Below are 23,607 nucleotides of genomic sequence, written 5' to 3' on the forward strand. Positions count from 1 at the left end.
ACCTTTCAGTCACCTTTCAATTGACTGAAATGCAAAGATTCATCCTGTGAATGACAAAAGAATTAACTTGACTGACTTGATTACAATACATACAAACAGTCCGTCAATATACATTTGACTTCAAAATTTATTCCTCTGAAAGGAAACTACTTTTATACAAAGTTAAAAAAAATATTTCGTTAAAAACGACCTAGGTTATTTTGTTTTGCCTAATGATATCTGGGAAGAATTTTTTCTATTTATTCCTATTAAAAAGTCAAATTCAAAGGTTGGCTCCACCCACCCTTAGGGCTCACGTTTAGAACAAGCTTGAAAATAACCTGCCTTAGGATGTTTGTACACATCTTTTAACTTTTCTGGACGAATGATTGTTACATATATTAGGAAGTTCAACATTAAAAAAAAAAAAAAAGAAATTCTCTATCGTATTAAAATTGTATCCTAATCTTGTCCCAACACCACACCCTTGAGTCATGATTCAAACAAACTTGAATTTACACTTCTTGATGATGCTTCAACGCAAGATTTAACTTTTTTGTCGCATGGTGTTTAAAAAGATTATTTTTTAATTGCCAACAATTTGTAAAAAAAACAAACTCACCTCAGCCAATGCTACATGTAATTAGGGGTTGTCAAATCAAGTTCTGTTAAGTTGTAGAAGTCTCTTTATAAATGAAAGAAAACGTAGACTGTTGATATTTTTTATGACAAAAGCAGCATTCTTTATAAGATATAATCTTATTATTTTAGCCAATTAAATAGAGATAAACCAAAACAAAATCTCACAACCATATATTATCAACTTTCTAGATCAATCTAGTTAAGACATCTTTTAACAAACCGTACAATTACGATGTATACGTGTATTTCATACTTTACAATTGTAGTGACCTACTAGAGCAGATTAAGGGATCGGATTTTAATCTGATTAATTTCAGTTCCAGTGGTTAAATCCCAAAGATTCCATACAAATGTAGATCATAGAGGCATCTAAATTCCATATTAACTTCATGAACGATATACATGTATTCTTACAGAAATTACAGAAATTTAATATTTCTCTCTTGTACTGCTACTACAACTTGAGAAAACACAGAGTGATACATAAGTAACCCTTTCAATAATTAAGTAACACTATCAAATTAGGTTTCGGAGAATTCCTGAATACTCATATTATATAAATATATATATATATATATATATATATATATATATATATATATATATATATATATATATATATATATAGTTAAATCCAAAAAATATCGCAGTGTCCGGTTTTATATATAGAACCAAGTAACGTAATTGTTATTTTAAAAACGTCTGAAGATTGAATATTTTTTTTAAAATCTGTAATCAATTTCTAGCATTTTGTACTCATTGTTAAAACCTGTGGTAATTAAAGCTATGCGTTATGTTTTCTTCAGACCAGGAAAGTCTATAGCATAATGAAAAATGGCTGCTAAGCATATTCCCCCTTTTCCTAACATAGTTCAATTAAATTTGCAAATCATGTATTTTTTTATATTTACTATTCGTTTGGACAATACATTTTTACTGTGGAATAAGAATTTCATTCGTTTTCAATAATATAATATCCCGATACAGTTTCTTGTAGCAATATTTATGGAACAGTCTCGTGTTAGATGTCCCTTTTAGCGCTATCAGACAAAAAATCGTAGAGGGAATCTTAGATTATATACTGTATAATATTTGTAGGTAGAATAGCACGGCTGAGAATTTTTTAATATTAAATTTCTTTAAAAAAAAACTCATCCCACCTATAAGTTTCTACAAAAAAAAAATACAAAAAAGTGAAAATTGTTCTGCAGTTTGGTGTGTTAAAAATAATATTGCATGATTTTCGGACATAATTTTCACCCTCACCAATCAAATAAGCAAACCTACTATGAGTGTCTGTAATCATGGTTATGAAATAACATCAACAGAATTGGAATTGATAGAATTGTTTTGCCAATTAGATGTTTCAATTTTTGACTAACCAGTAACTCGCAAGTGACAAACAGAAACAATGCATTGTCAGGCCAGTCGGTAAGAACATGTGTGGTATATGTATACTGACACCCTGTCATTATCGAGCCATTTTCAGTCTGTGGATGAAAAGTCGGTCTTCTGTTAGAGTTTTGTGGAACAGGAATTTGAGCTGTGCCCCTAAACCACTCAGTTCTTAAACACGTTGCTGTATACTGTGACTAGGTGTTCCGATGAAGTACGTATGGGTAATTTGATTATTTCTTTGCTACTTTCCACCGACCGTGTACGTCTTGGAGACTTGATCCTACACTTGTTGAATGTTGTTACAACGAGTCATGGCGGCAGTCATAAATGTTGTGTAATCAGTCTGCAGTCATTTTCATTGTTTAACGGTTGATGTGGTATCTTGGTCCTTTTATTCTTTATCTTTTAATGAAATATCCAAGGTAGGCTTCGAGAAACTTTTATTAAAAGCACTGCAGATTTAACTAGCTGTTGTAAGCATTAGCGCAATTATTGACTACAACTTGATTCTTAAGATTGAAACCTAGATGAACCAACAAATAAATATTATTTTATTCGAAACGTTAATTCCTTACATATCCATACAATACAAACACAATTTTAACAATGTATGGTGGAATCTGAGTATTAGAGCTTTGGTTTTAAAAAGAAACAATTATTTGATTTGAATTTTGTATAAATAATCGAGAAGACAGGAACGCCTTCAATTAAATTTGATAATAGTATATGGAAACCATATGTATTTTTACTCTGGTTAATATAAAAGTGACTTTTTGTTCGTTTGTTTCCCTATGTTTATGCAGTTTCTTTTTTACTAAGGCACATTTGTAAATGCACATTAGGGCTAAATAAATTAAGGTCATCAGGAAGGTTAAGATTTGTAAAATGACAAAGTCTAATTGCTTGCAAAAATAAATAATTTTTAAGCATAATGTTTGTTTTAATCTAAATTTTCAAAGAGTTGAACCGATGTAACATTAAAAGTGTAAACATCAATGCCATAGAAAAGGTCTGCATGCAATAATAATTAAAATGATTAATTTTGTACATACATTTTGAAGTTTTAGCACAGAAATGAAGATCTGGTGTCGTCATAAGAAATGTCGAGGTCACAAAGTTTATTTAAACTACCATTATGTATTCTATCTTGAAGATTGGTTGATGCGATGAAAGAAATAGTAAGACCACATATCCCACGCTCCTTCAATTCTTGAAATTGCTTCACATAGTGAATGGCAATATTTGCACTAAATACACAAAATAATTTAATGTATAAAGATGCTTAACTCCCGAAAAATTCATTGCACTAACATTTCCTGCAAATACCGGTATGCACATTTATACATTTGTTTTCATCAACAACAAACTTGTAAATTCAAAATTGCCAAACTTCACAGAAAAGTAATAAAATTGGAATGTTCTGGTAATGGTGTTGCGCTGGCAAAATGTTCGATATTATATTCAAATGATAATCAACATTTTAAGTTTGGAAAGGACAAAACTACCAGAAAAACAAAATATATTCATAATACAACTGTTGCAACCACCATTAGAATAAAACCACAATTGAAAAAAAAAATATTTCAGTAGTGGTTGGAAAGGTATTTCATTAGAAGAATCACTTTGCAACCTTTATTGAAATAGGCCTGTGTTTGCTTTGCTCCTCCTTTGTATTTTTTCCTTTTGATTTTTGATCTTGGACACTGTTCGTAATCACCACATGACAAAACATTATAAGCTCCATCATTGTATAATTGAGCATTAATCAGTTTTTAACCATTTTAAAACTGTTTTGTTTGACATATTGAAAAACACGAGTAAGAGGAATCAAATCAAATTCTATTGAAGCTATGTGGTCAGCAAACATCTGGGATCTGGCCCTAATCGCTCTTTTAAAGATTTTAGAAACTATTTTTGTTTCCTTTTTATTGCATAAAAGTTTGACAGAACACATATATAAGCACATATAACAGAAAGCCAAGCATAAAATAGCAAGTACACAATTATCCAAGCACAATTTCATGTCTTCAAAAATAAGTTGAATTACTTTATAATTTTTAAGAAACACTGTTACGCAGCTTGGTTAATAGAGTTTAATGAACTTGATCAAAAGTCATTTAATTTTTATTTAAACATTAAGGCTTCATTCCAGGATCATGAAAAATATTATGACTAATTATCAAACTTTGATCAATTATACATCAAATTTTGTTTTACATATATGCTTGAACACATTCATACATGGGAAAATAACATGGAAAGATACATCTCTTATCCAAAATTTTTATAAACAAGTATGAACTGTAAATTATTTATAAATAAACTTGTTTTATTTTCCACATTTCCCTTGGAATTTTTGTTATTTTACAATAAAAGTAGCATCAGGGTGTTTGTCCTCCGGTCTTAATTCATGCATCCACTAAAAGATAGGAAAATAAAATTTATATCAACCATGTATCAGAAATTCTCATTTTTATACAATACACTATTCTCGCACATTCGATATTATAGCCATCTAATACAATTAGAATAAAAGCAAAATTAATGCACCTGGAACAACTATATGAATAGTGCCTGTTTGGGAGGGGAACTGTTGAAATTGACACCCCGAGACAACCATTGTCAACCGACGCGAAGCGGAGGTTGACAATGGTTTTCGAGGGGTCTTAATTTCAACAGTTTCCCTCCCAAACAGGCACTATTTATTTTATTATACTGAATGTCTTAATTTTAAAGACAATTTTACTGCTTTCATATGAAAATGAAGTGAATTCTACGACGAACCGTACGCGCATAATATACGCACATGCAGCAATTCGTTGTGTTACCTCTTCCCAAGTGCGTTGCTTACGCTGAGGGTATTAGAACGGATTACCAACTGCGTCTAAACCAATCAGATTTCAATATTTAACGTGAAAGTATAATAAAAATATTTACCATCCTTGTTTATTACATCTCATAAACTTGGCCCATCCCCCAAAAATAATGCATCCACTCGATCGCGAATACTTTATCCCGGCTTAGAACAAAAAGTTAGCATCTAGAATTTTAATTTAAAATCATAAAACGCCCTAGGTCATTATATACCAGCTTCAACAAAATCAGACCGCAAAAAATGTAAATAAGAGGCTTATGGGCCACATCGCTCACCTGACCAACATTATCCATAATAATATAAGTTTTTTTTAGTCATTAAGTCAATCAAAATCAATTACAAGTTCTCGAAGCTTTCAGGTAGTGCTCTGAAAAACTTCAAATGTACATAAATGTATTAACATTGTTGTATGTTTGAAATTTATGCAAAAATTTTACATCTAAACAAGTATCGACCAGACAGTCTTGTATGCCATTACTTTGTCATATTTTTGGGAAAATTTTTATTTTCATGAAGTGTAGCTCACACCTAAACAGATTCTAAAATTTGTTCTCTTGATGATATCAAGTTTTGTTTTGTTTTGGGTTTTTTAAAAAAGGGGGTTTGTCATGAACGCCTACGTAATGCATTCGGAGTGATTTTTGTCTGACCTTTGCCGAAAAGGCACGAGAAGTTGCAATTAACACAACATATCTGGGCAAGTAAGGAGAATAAATCCTGTATAAAAAGAATGTCAATTTTTTCTATAGACATTTTTATGTTATGCAGTATGCCCTTTTGTATCATAGTGATTGCATTGCTATATTCACATATTAAAAATTGCAGTTCTCAAAAAGATCAGACTTTGAATCCTTATGGGTCCCAATAACTTTCCAGAGGTCATAGTCTAAACAGTTGAGAATCAACAATATGCCAGGAAGCGTGCATAAAAGTTATACAATATATTACTGCACTCTTATTTTTGAGAACAGTTTCTTTTCCCATTGTAAATTTATACTCCCTCCATAATGGCCCACGCCTTTCCCTCAGAGATCATGATTTGAACAAATTTAAATCTATACAACCTGAGATTCACGCTTCAAAAAAGATTTTAACTTTTCTGGCCAATTCATTTTTAGAAACAAATAATATTTTTTCCCAATATATTATTATATAAAATTCATCACCCTCACTCCGAGGATCAGGATTTGAACAAACTTTCATCTACCATATCTGAGTGTGCTTTCACTTTAGTTAAAGCCTTTCTGGTCAATTGATTTTTGAGAAAAAGTTTTTAAGATTTTTATCTATAAACCGGTATTTCTATGTAAAAATGTTACTCCAATTACATGATTTAAACAAAATTGAATTTCCTATCAGAGAATGGTTCTACACATAATACAGCCTTTCTGGCCAATTGGTTTTGCGGAGAAGATTTTAAAGGTTTTTTTGGTTCATTTCTACGCAAAAATGCGACCGTTATTGTGACCTCACCTTATGCCCCGAGTATCATGATTTGATTAAACTTGAACTATTATTATTAAGGATGCTTTGACATAACTTCAGCTTTTCTGGCCAAATGGCTTTTGAGACTACGATTGTTGAAGAATACTAACAATTTTTCAGATTGTCTAATCTTAAACAAGATTTTAACAGTCTTTTAATCTTTTCCCTTTGAAAAAGAGTGTGACCCTTAAAGTAATAATTCCAAATGACTCCCATGACCATTTATAATACATGTAAATAATATAGTTCGTGTTTATGTTGCGATGCAAGATTACAGAAGCAAATAACATTTAGAAAGATTTATATTCTAGTAATGGAATGATTTCATACAAAATCAAACATTTTATTTCTGTGATACTCTCACACTTCCCCTAAAAAAAGATATTTATTGTTTTTTCAAAATAATACCATATATATTTTTAAACTGGTTTCATCCACTTACCTGCAAATATTGTAGGCTTGTATAACAATCAGCGCCATGACTAGCAAGGCTAATCAGGCTAACAAGATTACATGCAGAAACAGTGCTATGACCAGAATGGCAAGCACTTCTCCTGGGGTTGACCCTGGGACATTTCCTTGATTATCCTCATCATGTATGTGCTCAGCCATCCTGAAATAGGTTAAGCTGCATGAATATAATACTACATCACACTTAATAACTTTTGTAGTTAAATAGTTTTTCAAGGCCACTTACACAAACAAATCAGAAAAAAGTGAATAATTGGGATTTGAATATAAATGAAAAGTTAGGGCTAAAAGATATCAGAATCTGATCACAATATAGCATATGTGCTGGGATTTTGAATTATGATTTGAATTGATTTGGAAACATGGATTAGCATAAATGATCCATAAACTGTATCTTACTGTATTAGATAAATTCTACCAAATTTAATTGCAAAACAACTTATGACTTTTCTACATTTTATACAATTCAACCATCAAAGTTCAGGCTTTTCACATTATTCAACAAAGATCACACGGTAAGTTTGACCTGTTAGCAGAGGATGCTCACTCCTCCAAGGCATCTGATCTTACATCTATTTTTTTTAAGAAAAAAGAGTGTGACCCTCTATACATGTATGATGATTCCGAATGACTCCCATTATCATTTATAATATATGTAAATTATAAAGTTATTATTTATCTATGCAATGCAAGATTACAGAAGCCACTGAAATTAAAAAAATATATATATTCTGGTGATGAATGATTTCATTTTATTCAAAATAAAACATTTCAATTGTGTGCCCCCTTCTCAAAAGAAAGTTATTTATTTTATTTTCTAAATAATAGCATGTACATTTTTAAAACTTGCTACATTAACTTACCTGTAAATAATGTAGGCTAGTATAACAATTGGCACCATAACTAGCAAGGCTAAACAGGCTAACAAGACTACCTGCAGCAAAAACAGTGCTATGAACAGAATGGCAAGCACTTCTCCTGGGGTTAACCTTTGGACATTTCTTTGATTTACCTCATCATCTATAGGCACAGCCATTCTGAAATAAGATAAGCTGCATGATTAAAATTATACATCAAACTTAAATTACTTTTGTAGTTAAATAGTTTGTCGAGCTGGTCCACTTACACAGACAAATCAGAAAAAGTGATAAAATAGGTTTTAAAAATAAATATATCGTATGTGGTGGGATTTTGAACAAAAACTGGAATTGTTTTGGAAACATGGATTAGTATAAATGCTCCACAACCTTCATGAACCAGTGTTTAAATGAATCAGCATCAAATCTATGGTATACTTTAACATCTGTAATGATAATGACAATCTTTTTTTTATTTTTTTTTTACATAATATTGTACATTTGGTGCATCAAGGGGATGTGCGGCCATCTTGTATATTTGAGGATAAGAATGTAAACATTTCTTGAATTGACTTGTTTCTGCTCAAAACTGACCTAAACTGTTGCCAAAAAAACCAAAAACAATAGATATGAGATTCCACATGCTGTTTTGTATGCAAATTATGCATAAAATACAGGACAATGATGCCTTTTTAATCATTTTAAAAAGCTGTCAAACTGTCAAATTGCTCATCTTTTATGTTTGTAAAAAAACCTAATATTGTTTGTTGAGCTTTCAAATTTATGTTAATGTTCAGGTTGGCTTACGTCATCTTCTTCCTTGTACATATATTATGTTTACAAATATATTCCAAAGTTCATAAGGAAATACTTTTTTATCTTTAAACAAAATCAAATTCTTAAATCATCTTTACTTTTTGTACTCATTAGTTGATACTTTAGAAATAAAGACAATGTGTTATTCCTCTTTTAGATCATGCAATTCATTAACATTGCTGCAAAATGGCTGCCTGGCAAATTTTCTCAATTCCTTACATAAACAGATCAAATATGCAATAAAATATATTTTTGGACAATGCACTAAACATAAGAATAAAATCATTGTTTCAAATGATCAAACTACCTTCTAAGTCGAAAAAATACTAGTATTGGCGACAAAACTAGCCTCTACAATTGCTTCTGTTATATATGGCCGTTGAGTGCGCATGCTCTATGATACAATAGGCCGTACAGTAAATTGCAAGATATCTGTCAGCAAAAAGCTAGATCTATAAATTTTTGAATTTATTTGTAGTTTTTTTTAACATTTAAATCAATAAAATTTCGTATCAATATAATATATAATATTCAAGATATATCAACAATCAGTGGAAATAATTGAATTCCTCCCTTGCTGAAAAAATCTACAAAAAAGGGGATTTAATGTCAGTCTAGCTGTTTACGAGTTAGGATATAGAAAATGCAACTATTTCAATTGTTTTTAGTAGGTATGCAAATGAATATTTTTTTTTTACAGTTTCGTTGTAATTTTATTTCTTTAAAGTTTTGACTGTACCTGGATGAATTTGAGTTTCCAATAACCATTTCTCAATTGAATACATTCTTCTTTCATTATTGATCGTAGGCGGTCAATGGCAGGTCCTATCACAAAGTGTATCATCCTGACCAACCTCGGAGCACAAGGAAGGACATACTAGTCCAGGCGGTCTACAACGAGATGAGGACCAACATGTTAGACCTGACATCAGCCAATATTGCAGAGATTTTTCCTGGAAAAAAAATCATAAAAAATGATAATTCTACTTTATAGAAGATACTTCTGTTGCCGTGCTGCCATTTTATGGTATTCATTCTGTAAAAATATCATTGAAATTATAAACATTTTCTGTAGAATGGAAATATTTGTCCCTAAATTGTGTTTTCTAAAATAAAATTTTTATGTATGTTTAAACAATTTTTTTTAATTTAGTGGGATCGTCGAGAACCCGTTATTGGTTGCATAAAAAACTGAGATTAAAATGAAAAACAAAATCCCAAAGCAAACCAGGTCCTATAATTATTGCTAGTTATTATGTTCATAGTCAAAATTTATGACAAACAATTCTCTACCCATAGATTTGTTTACAACTTTTAACAAAAGATAAATTATTTTATTATTATTAAAATAATAGATTATTGATACACAAATTTTGATATCTGTCATTTTGAACCTTTTCACTATAATTTTGTAATTTACCTTATTTCAAACTGTAGAACCGTCCAGTGGTATAAAGTCAAATGTGTTGGCAGTGATGGGGACTTCTCAGTATCCATTTGATGGAGAGATGAAGCCTCTCTGTAGTCTGAATTCTCGTTCTCCTTCATTGACTAAACTATGCGTTCAGGCCTGAAACAAAGTTGTAAACTCACTTTAAATAAAATGAAAAGGGGTATTTAAACACACTGTGTACATATTCTACCTGGGGACATTAACTCGTTAAATATTCAATATATCTACATTGCATAATGAAAGGTACTCTGTGAAAGGGGGGTGGGTTATGAAATGTATTAAAAGTTAACAATTCTACCTGGGAACTTCAAAAAATCAATATACTTACATTTCATATTGAAGCAACCTTATAAAATGGAGGGTTTGTGATATGTATGAAAACGCTTAATATTATATTACACCTAAAATCAATTTCATAAGTAGATTTAAATTTCACTATATTTCTTTTGAACATTTACAAGCATAGGCCACGTCGGTATATTCGGTTTTTATTCTCATTTTCAAATCTGAATTGTCCATTTTATGTTTTCTTTTTAGATTTTGTTTTCTAAAATATATTCTGGTATGTTTAAAAAATTGTTTAATTTTTAAGTGGGATCATGGAGAACCCGCTATTGGTACCAGAGACAACTGAAATTCAACTGCGAAGATAATTTCAAACCAAACCAGTCCCTAATATAGCTAGCTTTTATTTTCTTCGTCAAAGTTTATGAGAAACAATTCCCTTCCCATAAATATGTTTACAACTTTGTTTTAGCCCTGAACAAAAGATAGTTTTGTCTTTTTTGATTAAAAATATAACTGATACAAAAATTATGATATCCGTCATTTCAAAAATTGTAGCTTTAATTTTAAAGTTTACCTTAACTTTAAACAGTAGAAGAACTGTCCAATGATGTAAAATTGGATATGTTGGCACTGATTGGAACTTCCCGGTATCCATTTGATGTAGCAACGAAGCCTCCCTGTAGTCTGTTTTTTGTTCTCCTTCACTGACTTGACTATTCGTTCAGGGCTGAAACAAAGTTGTAAACTCATGATACACAAATTGAAAAGGGGTATTTAAATTTACTGTGTACACACTCTACCTGGATAACGGAGCATTAAATCACCAAAAAATCAATATACTTACATTGAAGGATAGGCTTTAAAAAACGGGGTTAGTTTTATTTATACATAACAAGGCTACAACAAACATCTCTTATCAATTTCATAGGTAAATTTAATTTCACAATACTCCTGTTGAGCATTTTAAAGAATAGGCCACTTAGGTATAGGTCCATTGTTAATTCTATTTTTCATTTCTAAATGAAAATGAATTGGCAATTGCATGCAAAAGTTGGCTGATGTGTGTCTGTAGGGTTGTTTGCATGCCGGATACACTAATATAAAACTGAATAATTAAGAAACGAAATTAATAACAAAAATATTAATTCTTACACTGACGTGATTACAATACATGCAAACAGTTCGTCAATATACATATAACTTCAAAATTTATAGAACTCCTCCCTGAAAAGGAACTACTTTTGTACAATGTTTAACATTTTTTTTCGTTAAAAACGACTCAGGCTATATCGTTTTACGTAATGATATGTGGGAAGGATGTTTAATTTTCTATATTTATTCCTATTAAATAGTTTAACTCAAAGGTTGGCTCCAACCACCCCTAAGGATTACGGTTTGAACAAACTTTGATATAATCTGCTTTACCATGTTTCTACACATCTGTAAACTTTTTTGGACGAACGATTGTTATTAAGAAATTCAACAATTAAAAAAAAGAAACTCACTATTGTATTAAAATTGTATCCTAATCGTGTTCCAAGCCTACAAATCGGGATCATGAGACAAACAAACTTGAATTTACACTTTCTGATGGTGTTTCAACGCAAGTTTTAACTTCTTTGTCTCAATGGTGTTTGAGAAGAATATTTTTAAATTGCCAACAATTGCTTAATATATACCATTAAAGGAGGTTTTTGCCATTTTTTATCTATTGATTTATTCATTTTTTACAATTTCTAATTCTTACATTTCAATGATGCTTTGGGATAATTTTGCTTGAAGTTTGACGAGCGGTTCGTAAGAAAATGATAAAATGTGGAAAGTTTACGGTAACAACGACGACAACGAACACATTTTGAATAAAAAAGCTCACCTTAGCCGATGCTAATTAAGGGTTTGGCAAAACAAGTTCTGTTAAGTTGTAGATGTCTCTTTTTAAATAAAAGAAAACGTAGACTGTTGATATTTTTATGACGTACGCAGCATCATTAAGATAATAAATAATTATTTCAGCCAATCAAATAGAGATTTAAAACCAAAATCTGAACTGAACTTTATTTTACAACGATTGATAAACCAGTTCTACAACTCCTATTAATATCTCTCGTTGGCACGGATGTTAGCGCAAAGGGGTCATTTGTGTGGGAAGAAGCCGGAGTACTCAGAGAGAACCCACGTGTCCAAGCGACCGCCATACCCTATCACATACAACCACTGTCGATCACGGGGATCGAACTCAGGTCGCAGCTGTGAAAATCGGGTGCATTGTCCACTACGCTACTTGGACATTTAAAACAAAATCAAATCTCACAACCATTTTTATCAAATTTTCAAATTAATCTCGTTAAAGCATCTTTTTAAAAACCGTACATTTACGATGTATACGTGTATTTTATACTTTGCAATTCTAGTGACCTATTAGAGCAGACTAAGGGATTTTAATCTGATTGGTTTCAGTTTCATGTGTACCTGTGGTTTAGTTCCCAAGATTCCATACCAAGGCATCTAAATTTCATATCAACTTCATGAACGATATATTCTTACAGAAAGTACAGAAAGTTAATATCTCTCTCTTGTCCTGCTATTACAACTTGAGAAAACACTGAGTGAAATATAAGTGAACCCTTTCAATAATTAAGTAAACTAGGTTTTGGGAGAATTCATGAATACTCATATTACACAAATATATTAGATATGACTAATGGTAAAAAGAAATATTTTAACCTATTATGCCATGAAAGCCTTTGACTCATAGGTATAAGAATATAAAATCTTATTAAACAAACATCATTGAAGCAGAATTCATGTTTCAGAAAAGGGCTTACACAGGCAGAGTACCTGTTGCCCATTTTTATAATGTTTCAATAAATAACTTTCAACCTAGTATGTTTATTTATTATCATAGTGCATTTAATGAGTTTTAGAAGGATGTGCAGCCATATTGTACATTTGAGGATCAAAATGTAAACAATTCTTGAACTAGCTTGCTTCTGTCCAAATCAGTTTTCAAAAGATAAAAAAATCAACATGAGGTTTTACATGTTGTTTTGTATGGAACGTAATTGTGTTCAAAAATCCAGACATGTAAACTTGTAAATCCGAATATGTAATCGTGTTGGTGTGTAAGTCTGAGTATGAATAAGTGTAATTCTGACCGTGTAACCTATAAAACTCGGGCATAAACACGTGTGAGATTTGACTCAGTTCCTTCGCATGATGCACAATTCGCAGCTTTATTGCTTTCATCAGTTAATTAAACCTTCAACTTTGCAGCTTTCAATCCGTAGTTTCTGCATTTGTATCTTTAGACTCGGCAATAACACATCCGACATAATAAAAATTGACTTTTGACATAACTTTATATGGCAACTGCTTTCCTGCGGGGAAACGGCATGCCGTAATCGCCGGAATGGATAAGTCATAAACATAATATTCAGCTTAACTGTTGCAATAAGCTTTTAATGAAGGACACTTATCTATTTCCTATCGAAAATACCGGTATTATTTTTAGAATCTTTTTTAAATTATGATTGAAACTGGACCAAACAGGAAGAGGGTCATGCACATAAAAATCGTCGCCGATGTGACGAATGCGCTAATTTCTGTAATTTTTTCTCATGGTATTGTATGATAAGGGTTAAAAAGAAATGCCTAATATCTTATTTCTCTAAACTAATTTGACATGTAATTTAAACTGGAATATAAGTAAATGCGTACTATTTTCTAGAAATGAGACGGATCAAGAAAATTCTTAAGTGGGTAAATATATTTTGAGCAGCATGAGGTTCGGAGACCGCCGTGAGGTCTCATGTTGTAACTCCATTGCTTCTGAATTCTAAGAATTTTTAGAGAGAATTTTTAACCGGGTTTTTCGATTATTGAAAAAGTGAAAATGGCGGGCGGGTGAGTGGCTGCCAAAAAGGTACCCTTATTCTACCGATAACTCCTCGTACAGTTTTTGAGATAGGAAATTGTTCTTTTGCATAACACTTATACATAAATCAGAGGTATGCAAATTGCTAGGATTTTGATTTCTGATAATTTGTCAAAAAATATCAGCTGTTGAACTTAGTCATTTTCTGGCAAATACATTGCATATAGAGTACCCCATTTCTTTGGATAGGTAGTATTTATCAATTGACAAATGGATTATAATATGGATACTGTTCACACAAAAGAAAACCCGGTTTGCTGTTACATTGACAGCTTTTCTCTTGTTATTTTTCTGAATTAGTTAAAATAAACGGCCTGCAAAGATTTGGTAATTTTTTGCGGAAAAATGTACATGTATGTAACTATACATGTATTCATACTTTTCTGGAAAAATTTCAAAGATTTCTCAGTCGAAACACCCCTGTTAGCTTATCAGGTTTAAATACAATGCTAAAAAATGTGTTTGTATTGCAGCAAGACCGGATGATAACGTTGAAAAATTGTGCGATGTATTCCGAGAGTATTCCGAATGGAGAAAAGATGTAAACATTCCCCATTATAAATCTCCGTAAGGAATCCGTTTTTATTCCTGTGAATTTTTTTCGAGTGAAAGATGATAATGTGTCATTGAAATTATCTTGAAAATTATCCCATTCTACTATTTCAATTGCACTTCTTTCACAGGTATGTGTATTTTAATTAAAAAATCGTCCAAATGTGCTGCATAAATATCTTTATATACACATTTTAATTTCACGACAGTTAACCTTATCTTTGGAATTTTTATTTATTTATTTTTAAAGGGCGCTTCTTATGTCTCATATTAATCAAAATCTCAAAACCAATATATGTCTTTATATTTTTTGTTTTTCTTACCGATAACTTTCCGAAAAATAGTACTTTCTAAGAAAAGTTGTTATCCAGAGATATTATGATTATAGACCATCCTTATATTTTTCTTATATTTATTCGTCCCCATTCCGCATTTTACAGCTGCAATTAGCATCTGCAGGAAAAATTAGATTGAAGGCCTGCGGGGTCAACTCTAAAGTGTTTATCCCTGAGTTTTATAGGTTACACGATCAGAATTACACATATTCATACTCAGACTCACACACCAACATGATTACATATTCGGATTTACAAGTTTACATGTCTGGATTTTTGAACACAATTACCCTCCATAGTTTTGTATGCACATTACGCATTCAAATATGGGACAATGCCAAATTGATAATTTAAACCAGCTGTAGAAATGCGCAGGTACCTTTCAGGTTTGAGCCGTCTTCAGTTGTATTGTAGGGTATAGTTTTCTGATAAATCTCTTTGGTTAGAGTTTTACAAAACAGTGATTTGGGCCGTATCTGAAAGCATCATACTTGTTTGCTAGACCACTTGGTTCTTAAACCCGTTGTTTGCTGTGTATTGCGACTTTATAGGTGTTTCATTGCCTTTGTGTCTTGGTAGTATTCAGAATTAAATGCAATCAGATGTCGGTTGCATTGGATTTTTCAAATAGACAAATAATCCAACTAAGCCCTAGACAAATATATATATATATATATATATATATATATATATATATATATATATATATATATATATATATATATATATATATATATATATATATATATATATATATATATATTATCTATCTAAACGTGTTATATTAGCAGTCCTAAAATCTTGTGGAATTAACTTCGTTAGATGAGTTTATTACATGATTAGATATGATTTTAATTTTGATATTAAGTAATCATATTCATGGAGCATGTCCATATGTATAATACCAAAAGGTATCTTCATATATGTGTAAGATAACGGTATAATATGCTTTAGGAAGTGAATAAACAATTAATAGTTTGTATCATTGAAAAAAAAAGTTTCGTCTAGACTAAAACAAATCCAAATAAAGAAAAAAAAATCTAAGCCACGGTCACCCGGAAGGTCGCAGTGAAAAAAAATGGCATAATTGATTAGCTAGAAAAATGTATACATGTATTATATTAATATGATGGTTCTTTTAAGATTTTCTTTATGTAAGATTAATGAGAAAGTCTTGGGGAAATTTTGAAACTCAACTTAATGCAATGTCCACTCTTTCCTAAATATTTCCTTTTAAAAGAAGACCTGGTCCTTCAATAAAAAAAATAAAAAGTGAAATCCTTTCCTTAAAGATGCTTTGAGGAAAGCATGTTTTAAATTAACTAATTATTTCTGGACAACTTTAAGAAAATTTAAATTGCAACACCCTTTTTACATTCTTTTCTAATTATTATCTCCCTTAAAAAAAGAACATGTCCCTTCATTTGAACAAACTTGAAAACCCTTCCCTCGAAAATGCTTTGTAACAAGATAGGTTTAAATTGACCTTGTGGTTCTGGAGAAAATGAAAATTTGAAAAGTTTACAACCACAGACAACTAACACATTTTATAAGAGACTAACTTCAGCCTTTGGCTCAGCAGAGCTATAAACTGGAAATTTAACTGATGAGAACAATTTTATAACTTAAATGTTCTTAGGCCACAATGCAATAATATTTGTCCCTTTGTAAAAGAAAAACACTGATTGTTATGTTGCTCTATGTTCTTCGTTTCTTGTCACGTAGGACAAATTTTCTGTTATTTTGCCCTCAAGCCATGAAATATATTCATTATTTTTCACAGGAAGGCTAAAACAAGAGGTCAATGGGTCATATTGTTCACCTAAACAAGAATGGTCCGGACCACTGTCTTACAAATAGGTTCATATAAGGAGACATATTTGCACACCACACTGCAGCATTCTTCATTAGGTCTCTTATCCTTAAAAAACATTGCCTATAAGTCTTTAAGTCTATAAAACCACAGCTGTCACAGAGAGAAATATGAACAAAAGGATTCGATCAACCCATAACTTAACACAAGAATTCCAATGTACATTTGAAAAAAATAGTATTGACAAACGATATACTCTTTTGTGTGCGCACTTCTCGTATAGAATTGTTCAATTGCCAAACTTATTGTTATCTTTCATTGGTGCATACTGTGTAACATTTCAATGAAATATTTATTGAAGGAACCTTCACGCACATTAACCTAATTTTTTTTTTTAAGCAAGGGTTAGACACTTAAGGCAATCTAAAAACAAATTACTATCTTTATTTCTAGGCACATAGAGACGAATATATGAACACATTTACAGTAATAATTTATGGTGGACAGTATGTCTTTATTGAAGTTGTTTTACCCCTGCACGAATCAGGGGTTCTAGTTGTCGGGTCAGTGGTAAATGAACGCCCGCACATTGTAGTGCTGAAACATCGGTTAAAATATACACACAAAATAATAATGTCAGAAGGGGTTTCTACTATAATTACATATTTCAAATCCCCATCAAAGTCAAACAGTGGTTTGACCCCCCCCCCCCCGACTTTTGATAAATCAATGCAAATGTTGCGACACATTCCCCCAAATTAGGATAGAAAGATAGTATGTTTCTTTAAAATATTATAGTAGCTATACACCTTCTAAAAAGTGAATAAAAATTTAAATCCCTAACCAAACCAAATATAAGCATATTTTTGCTTTCTGCTTATGTCATGATCAATATACACGGTCGATATAATCTTAAAAGTACTGTAGGTATTCTTCTTGTTTTCTTATCTAGCATTTATTTAGACTGCCTAACATGATCACACGACTAAGTGGTCTCTGGACAGTTGTTGCAAAGATGTTTCGGCACGCAGTATTCGATTTTAACAATTTATTTACATTGTTGTTGATATTATATACATTGTTTTCGTGTTGAATGGGCATAATTATAACGTAGTGTCCCAAAGAATTAACAAGTCGACTTTAAGGGTTCTTAATTTTATTCTGACAAAATATGGGGATTAATCACTGTAATATATTTAATAGACATCGGCATAAAGATAATCAATGTTAACAATCTGTTTCAAGATGAAAATATGCAAAAATACATTCAGGTTTAATGCATTTCTACACAGAGTGCACTTATTATACAATTTGCAAAGAATGATAACTGGTCACAATATCTTAATTTTTTCATATTAAATAAGAGTTAGTCTCCTTGAACGCAATTTACCAAGAATGTAAAAATAATGCATAAGACTATAAAATATCAATAGCCACTAGAATAATAAATGAATTATGAATTATGAAAACTTTGTAGAAAAATGGAGTTATAGGGATAGTATTTTGTTTCTAAATGTAAACATGTAAAATATAAATGAAGTGTAAGATGTTGATGCTGTGGATAGTGCGAATAATGAAAAATAAATAATGCTTTGTTGTTTGTTTTGCATTAATGTCCTTTTTTTTTTTAACCCTTTCCGCTGCCAATAGTCTAAGTGGCATTCTAGTTATTACCATGAATGATTATTCTTTTTTATCTTTGTCCTGGGACAGTAAGTAATAAATAACCTTAAATTTACCATTGTCAGTCTCCTTTTCTGACCTCTTGAGGTTCAACGTCATCCTAACTCATCATCCATAAATAGAAACATTTATAGAGGAACTTGTAGTAGAAATATATCTGGTGACAATAAGAATAAGATAGTGCTTAACTTCTAATGGTTATTAAAGCACTTTATTAGATTTAATCGGTAAAAGGTGAACGGTTGATATCCAAAATATGCATCACCAGAACAATTCAAAGCATCATCAATAATATTATGTCGATGTAGAACGTATGTGATTATTTTTGGTGCGTTCTGGATAATATGTCATGCCCAAGAGAAAATAAAGGTATATAGGTATAATATCGTAAGCTCGAGATAATTGCATGTGCAGGTATGTTTTGCATTAAAACGAGGTAGAGCGAAGATTCAAACAATCATTGCTATCAAAGCGAATATTAGGTTGCACTGTATGGTGGATAACACATGCATAGATACATCTATTCAGAAGGCAGGTATACCAGGGCTCTACGGATGGGTGGAAAACAAAGGTGTTATAAACTAGATCATTAAAGAAACAAGGGAAAGAATGAAGAACTTTGCAGCAGTTTGGTTTGACCCTGCAAGGCAGCGCCAATGTATCTGAACACCACAAGCTGACTGAGTCGGCAATGGATCTGTACCACATATTAGAGAAGGTTCAAGAGATTGAGAAGAGCTGCTTTTGAGGAATACAAATATGTTCCACTGTTGACGAGTTTAAACCAAATTCAGAAAAAAAGGTTCAGAAAGGGGTAGTCAGAGGATTAAGAATCTCTCATATTCTGTTTGTAATACGAAATCAAGGTAAATGTTGGCCAGTACTGCAGAAAGGGAGACAAGAGGGTCAAAAATGGACTCAGGGATTTACAACACCGATCAGAGGCTTCACGGATAACATCACAATGTCATTAACGGCCAATACCAGGCAGATATGACCTATCAGCGTTGGAAAATAGCGTTTCCTTGACACGTTTGCAAATTCAAGCCACAGAAAACTAGAACGATGGCTTGCATTGAAGAAAGGGTGTTGCAGGGCAACTTAAGAACAAAGTTAAGACGATGAGATCCCATTAATAATACATGTAGATTACATTTTAAACACAATTTTGCATACACGCAAATATATAATCACCGATCTTCAAGATAAATTATGTATTTTATCAGTTCTTGAGAATAGTCATTATGGTAATGGTACTTATGCAATAAACAAAAATATAAATCCAAAACATCACAAAATCTATGGCGGACGATACATCATTCCAGGTACATGTAATCGGATCATCATATATCTTCATGTCCTGAATTTCCTTGTTTTGTTCATAGACTGGGGTAGCTTTATCCTTACATGATACTTTGGCTTTAACATTTTTACAAAATGCGGTTTTAACTAGAAGTTTTAATGGTGTATATACTTTCTGCTGCTTAGATTTATGGCGAAGCCGCAGTTGTACCGCTGAAATGACGAAAAGACACTCTCAGGTCCGTCGGAGAGATAAATCCCATATAATAATACATCATAGATATTCCAACTGAGATCTATTTAAATTAGTGTATAACTGGGGTTAAGATTTCTGAATGACCTTAAATTAAAGTTTGTTTGTTTTTTTTGTTTTGTTTTTTTTTCAGTTTCTTGTAGGCATTTAATAATATAGAATCAATATATATGTTAACCATCTAAGATCATGCGAAAAAATAATGACACGATGTTTATGTTTATTCTACACAAACGACGAAAACACTGGACGACAAATCATAGAAATGTCACCTTTTCAGCAGTGGTCAAAAGCCTTAGCAGCAAAGATGCGCACAAGGCTCAAGCCTAAGTAAGGCGCACAGAAAGCAGCGAAAACCAAGAGTTAACAGAACCTGGGAAAAGGGGGCCTTGATGACATATGACTTACCACAGCGATTTGAACAACACTGTGGTGAAAAGACTAGTTCAAAATCTAATCCCTACTGAGGTCAGTGTATAACACTCTCATCTCCTGCAAATTGGTAACAGTGGGGACAAAGCGAAGATCCCAACTGTAAGCTGTGTGAAAAGATATTGACCCTGGCGCATAATCTTTTTTCTATCCACATGCCAAGTACATGTATAGCTTTCTCAAGGGACATATGGTTATATGGTTATCGACATGACAAAGAGATGCTGAAGGTGGAGTGGAAATGGAAATGGTATTAAAACGTGAAACAAAGACAGATACACGTACAATTTTTCAGACAAGATAAATATACAGCTGACATAGCAACAGACGTCATGATTGCTTGACATGGGCTTGACTGGGAGCTCAGAGTGGATTTTGATTGAAAGTTATTTTCCCATAACATCGTGGAAATACATTTACAACCATACTCAGTGTTGATTCCCAAATGTCCAAAAATCTAGTTGTAATAGAGGTGTACCTGCCATGGGAAGACAGTTGCGAGGAGACATATGAGTGAAAAAGCCTCCAGTGCGCAGACCTCATGTTAAACTGCAAGGTCAGAGGATGGTTTGCTTCGCTGTTTCTCGTAGAAGTCGGTTACAGACGATTCTCAGCGCAATGTTGAAGCGGCTCAGAAGACTAAAACTATCGAGAAAGTATGCAACAAAACAATAAATGTTTAGGAAAAGCAGCAAAGAAGTTATCATAATGGATATGACACCGTCGAGACAATTTTTGCTGGAGGTCGGGGTCCACCGAGAAAAGGATTGCCTACAACTGTTGACCCACTAACTTGAGAATGTCATGATTCAAATTCCAAACATCCGGTGAAGGTTGGAGAATATCTAGTAATAATCGGAACCGACAGGCGAGCACAAGGAGCGGAACATACGGTATATACATATACAAGTATATACAAACAAAAAGTGTGAGTACCAAGCTGCCAGAGAGCAGAAATGTATCTTCTTTAGATGTATACTACTGTTTGGTAAAGTAAATAATTTTAAGATGGCTTGATGGTCTTGGCCATTTTTAGACGATATTGATCTTTTTCAAAAGAAGAGCTTTGTATAAAATATGGTATTTTTTTTTCAATTATAATACAATTTACTATACGATGATGTATATCTTCACAAAGCATATCTAAAATTTTCAGGTACACCTGATGTTTAATTTGTTGAACACTCTGCCTTCTTTGAGTTATGTACTGATCAAATTTTTTTTTTACTTGCAGTGTTTTTCAAGCAATAGAATACAATTTAAACAGTTTTTTTTGTATACATACATAGGTATTGTGGTAGGGTCATATTTAGCATGGTCACATGTCAAGCACAGGTTCGTCTATAGCTTAAGCAAAACGTTACAATAAATATGATCGGGTGTATTCGTTAAAGTATCATTCGAAAAGTGTCTGTGTTATTCATAATGATTTCGTTGGATGTTGGTTTGAGTTATAAATACATATGTCGTTCTAATTGGTTAAGAGAAACACACACACGTACAGAGCGCAGTTTATATAAAGTCAGGATTTGCCTTAGTCCGGCAGTTGAACTGGAATCTTCTCTAGGGTTCGAGTCAACTTACTTCCCCGTGTAGGTGGGTGGAACTTAATCTCCATTTCCCGTCTTGATCATTGCCTCGCTAAGTGTATATGGGTTGGCGTAAGATTTAGGTTATTTTTACTTGGATTTTCATTACCATTAAGACAGGCTTTACGTTGTAACTTGGTAAGGATCACAGGGCGAAAAACCATCTTTAAGCAAGTCCTTAAAGGTGGCATAAAGGTGACTTAAAGGAGCTTAAAGGCTATACAACCTTTAAGCCGCCTTTAAGTCACCTTTAAGCAAGTGCTTATAGGTCCTTAATGTCCAAACTTCTTTAAGCTACCTTTAAGCCACCTTTAAGCCACCTTTAAGCATCTTTAAGTGGCATTTACGCTCCCTTTACGCTGCCTTTACACTGTCTTTAAGTGGCCTTTAAGTCAATATTGATCAAGCTGAACAATAAAAACATATATTAAATGCAAAAGCTTTTTTATAGAGATGGGAGGGGGTCATCCGAGTGATAATATAATTTCCAAGGAAGGGGGGGGTGTTCCAGGCGGTTTTAATCGTCGCTCCATTAAACACAGATCGCTATCATCAGCACCGCTCTGATGGACACAGATTGCCGTTATAAAATTCTTTATAATTTTTGGGGGGTTTCAAAATTATTGTAGGTATGAGCGCAGTCTCTGTATCTTAATATGTGCATAAAACTAATTAAAGTATGTTTGTTTCCTATTATAAATTAATCGGTGAAAAAAATCTCTCTCTCTCTCTCTCTCTCTCTCTCTCTCTCTCTCTCTCTCTCTCAGTTCATCCGGTTATTAAACAAAATAAAGATAATGAACCAAAAATGCATGATTTAATTTGTTAATCGGTTTAAGGTTTGTATTCTTTTTTTCAATTTTCATTATTTCTAACTCTAGATCTGCTAGATACATGTTAAAGATGAAAAGACTCTCAACTGCCTTTGTTATATCGGGCAGGATATTACTGCTTTGTTTGTCTAGACATAGTTTTGTTCGTTTGTGTATATCTAATTAGAGTTTATTGTTTGTCCAACTTAAGAAAACTCCTGGAACTAACACAGAATATACAAGATATACACAGCAGTTGTGTCGTGTGCCCAGGTGCATGCTTGTGTATATCTAATTAAAGTCTATTGTTTGTCCAACTTAAGAAAACCCCTGGAACTAACACAGAATATACAAGATATACACAACAGGTGTGTCGTGTGCCCAGGTGCACGTCAGGGTTTCTAAAGGCGTTGAATCTTAGTATGTACGAGTATACGATAAGTCTAGTGAATAAAAGTTAATTTACATTTGTAATTCATTTTCAAAGTATTATTTCCTAGCTCTGGGTTTCAAAGATGTTACGTCTACAAATTAACGATACATGTATGTAAGAGTAAAATCTTGAGGCTAATTAATTAATGTACCGGTGATCATAAATAGGGGTTGATTATTTAAATATATGTATAAGGGTAAATATG

General features: G+C 32.3%; 2 protein-coding genes across 3 annotated transcripts in view; one reads left to right on the plus strand and one right to left on the minus strand.

The window, feature by feature from the left end:
- The window catches only part of LOC105342112 (dynein regulatory complex protein 11), a 274,235-nt gene that overhangs the window by 21,270 nt on the left and 229,358 nt on the right, over window positions 1-23,607 (plus strand). The gene's annotated exons all lie outside the window — the stretch shown is intronic.
- Window positions 3,649-11,016, minus strand: LOC136274777 (uncharacterized). Of its 2 annotated transcripts, none has more exons than XM_066082404.1 (6): window positions 10,839-11,016; window positions 9,944-10,093; window positions 9,263-9,476; window positions 7,714-7,887; window positions 6,822-6,992; window positions 3,649-4,438 (listed from the first exon to the last, which is right to left on the minus strand). In XM_066082404.1, exons 3-5 carry the CDS (start codon window positions 9,289-9,291, stop codon window positions 6,875-6,877), a joined length of 321 nt encoding a protein of 106 aa, XP_065938476.1. In that variant the 5' UTR covers window positions 9,292-9,476; window positions 9,944-10,093; window positions 10,839-11,016; the 3' UTR covers window positions 3,649-4,438; window positions 6,822-6,874. The 2 variants fall into 2 exon arrangements, with proteins under 2 accessions (XP_065938476.1, XP_065938477.1); XM_066082405.1 differs by having other exon boundaries at window positions 3,650-4,438; window positions 9,263-9,414.

Source organism: Magallana gigas, chromosome 4 (assembly GCF_963853765.1).
Source record: "Magallana gigas chromosome 4, xbMagGiga1.1, whole genome shotgun sequence".
Lineage (NCBI taxonomy): Eukaryota > Metazoa > Mollusca > Bivalvia > Ostreida > Ostreidae > Magallana > Magallana gigas.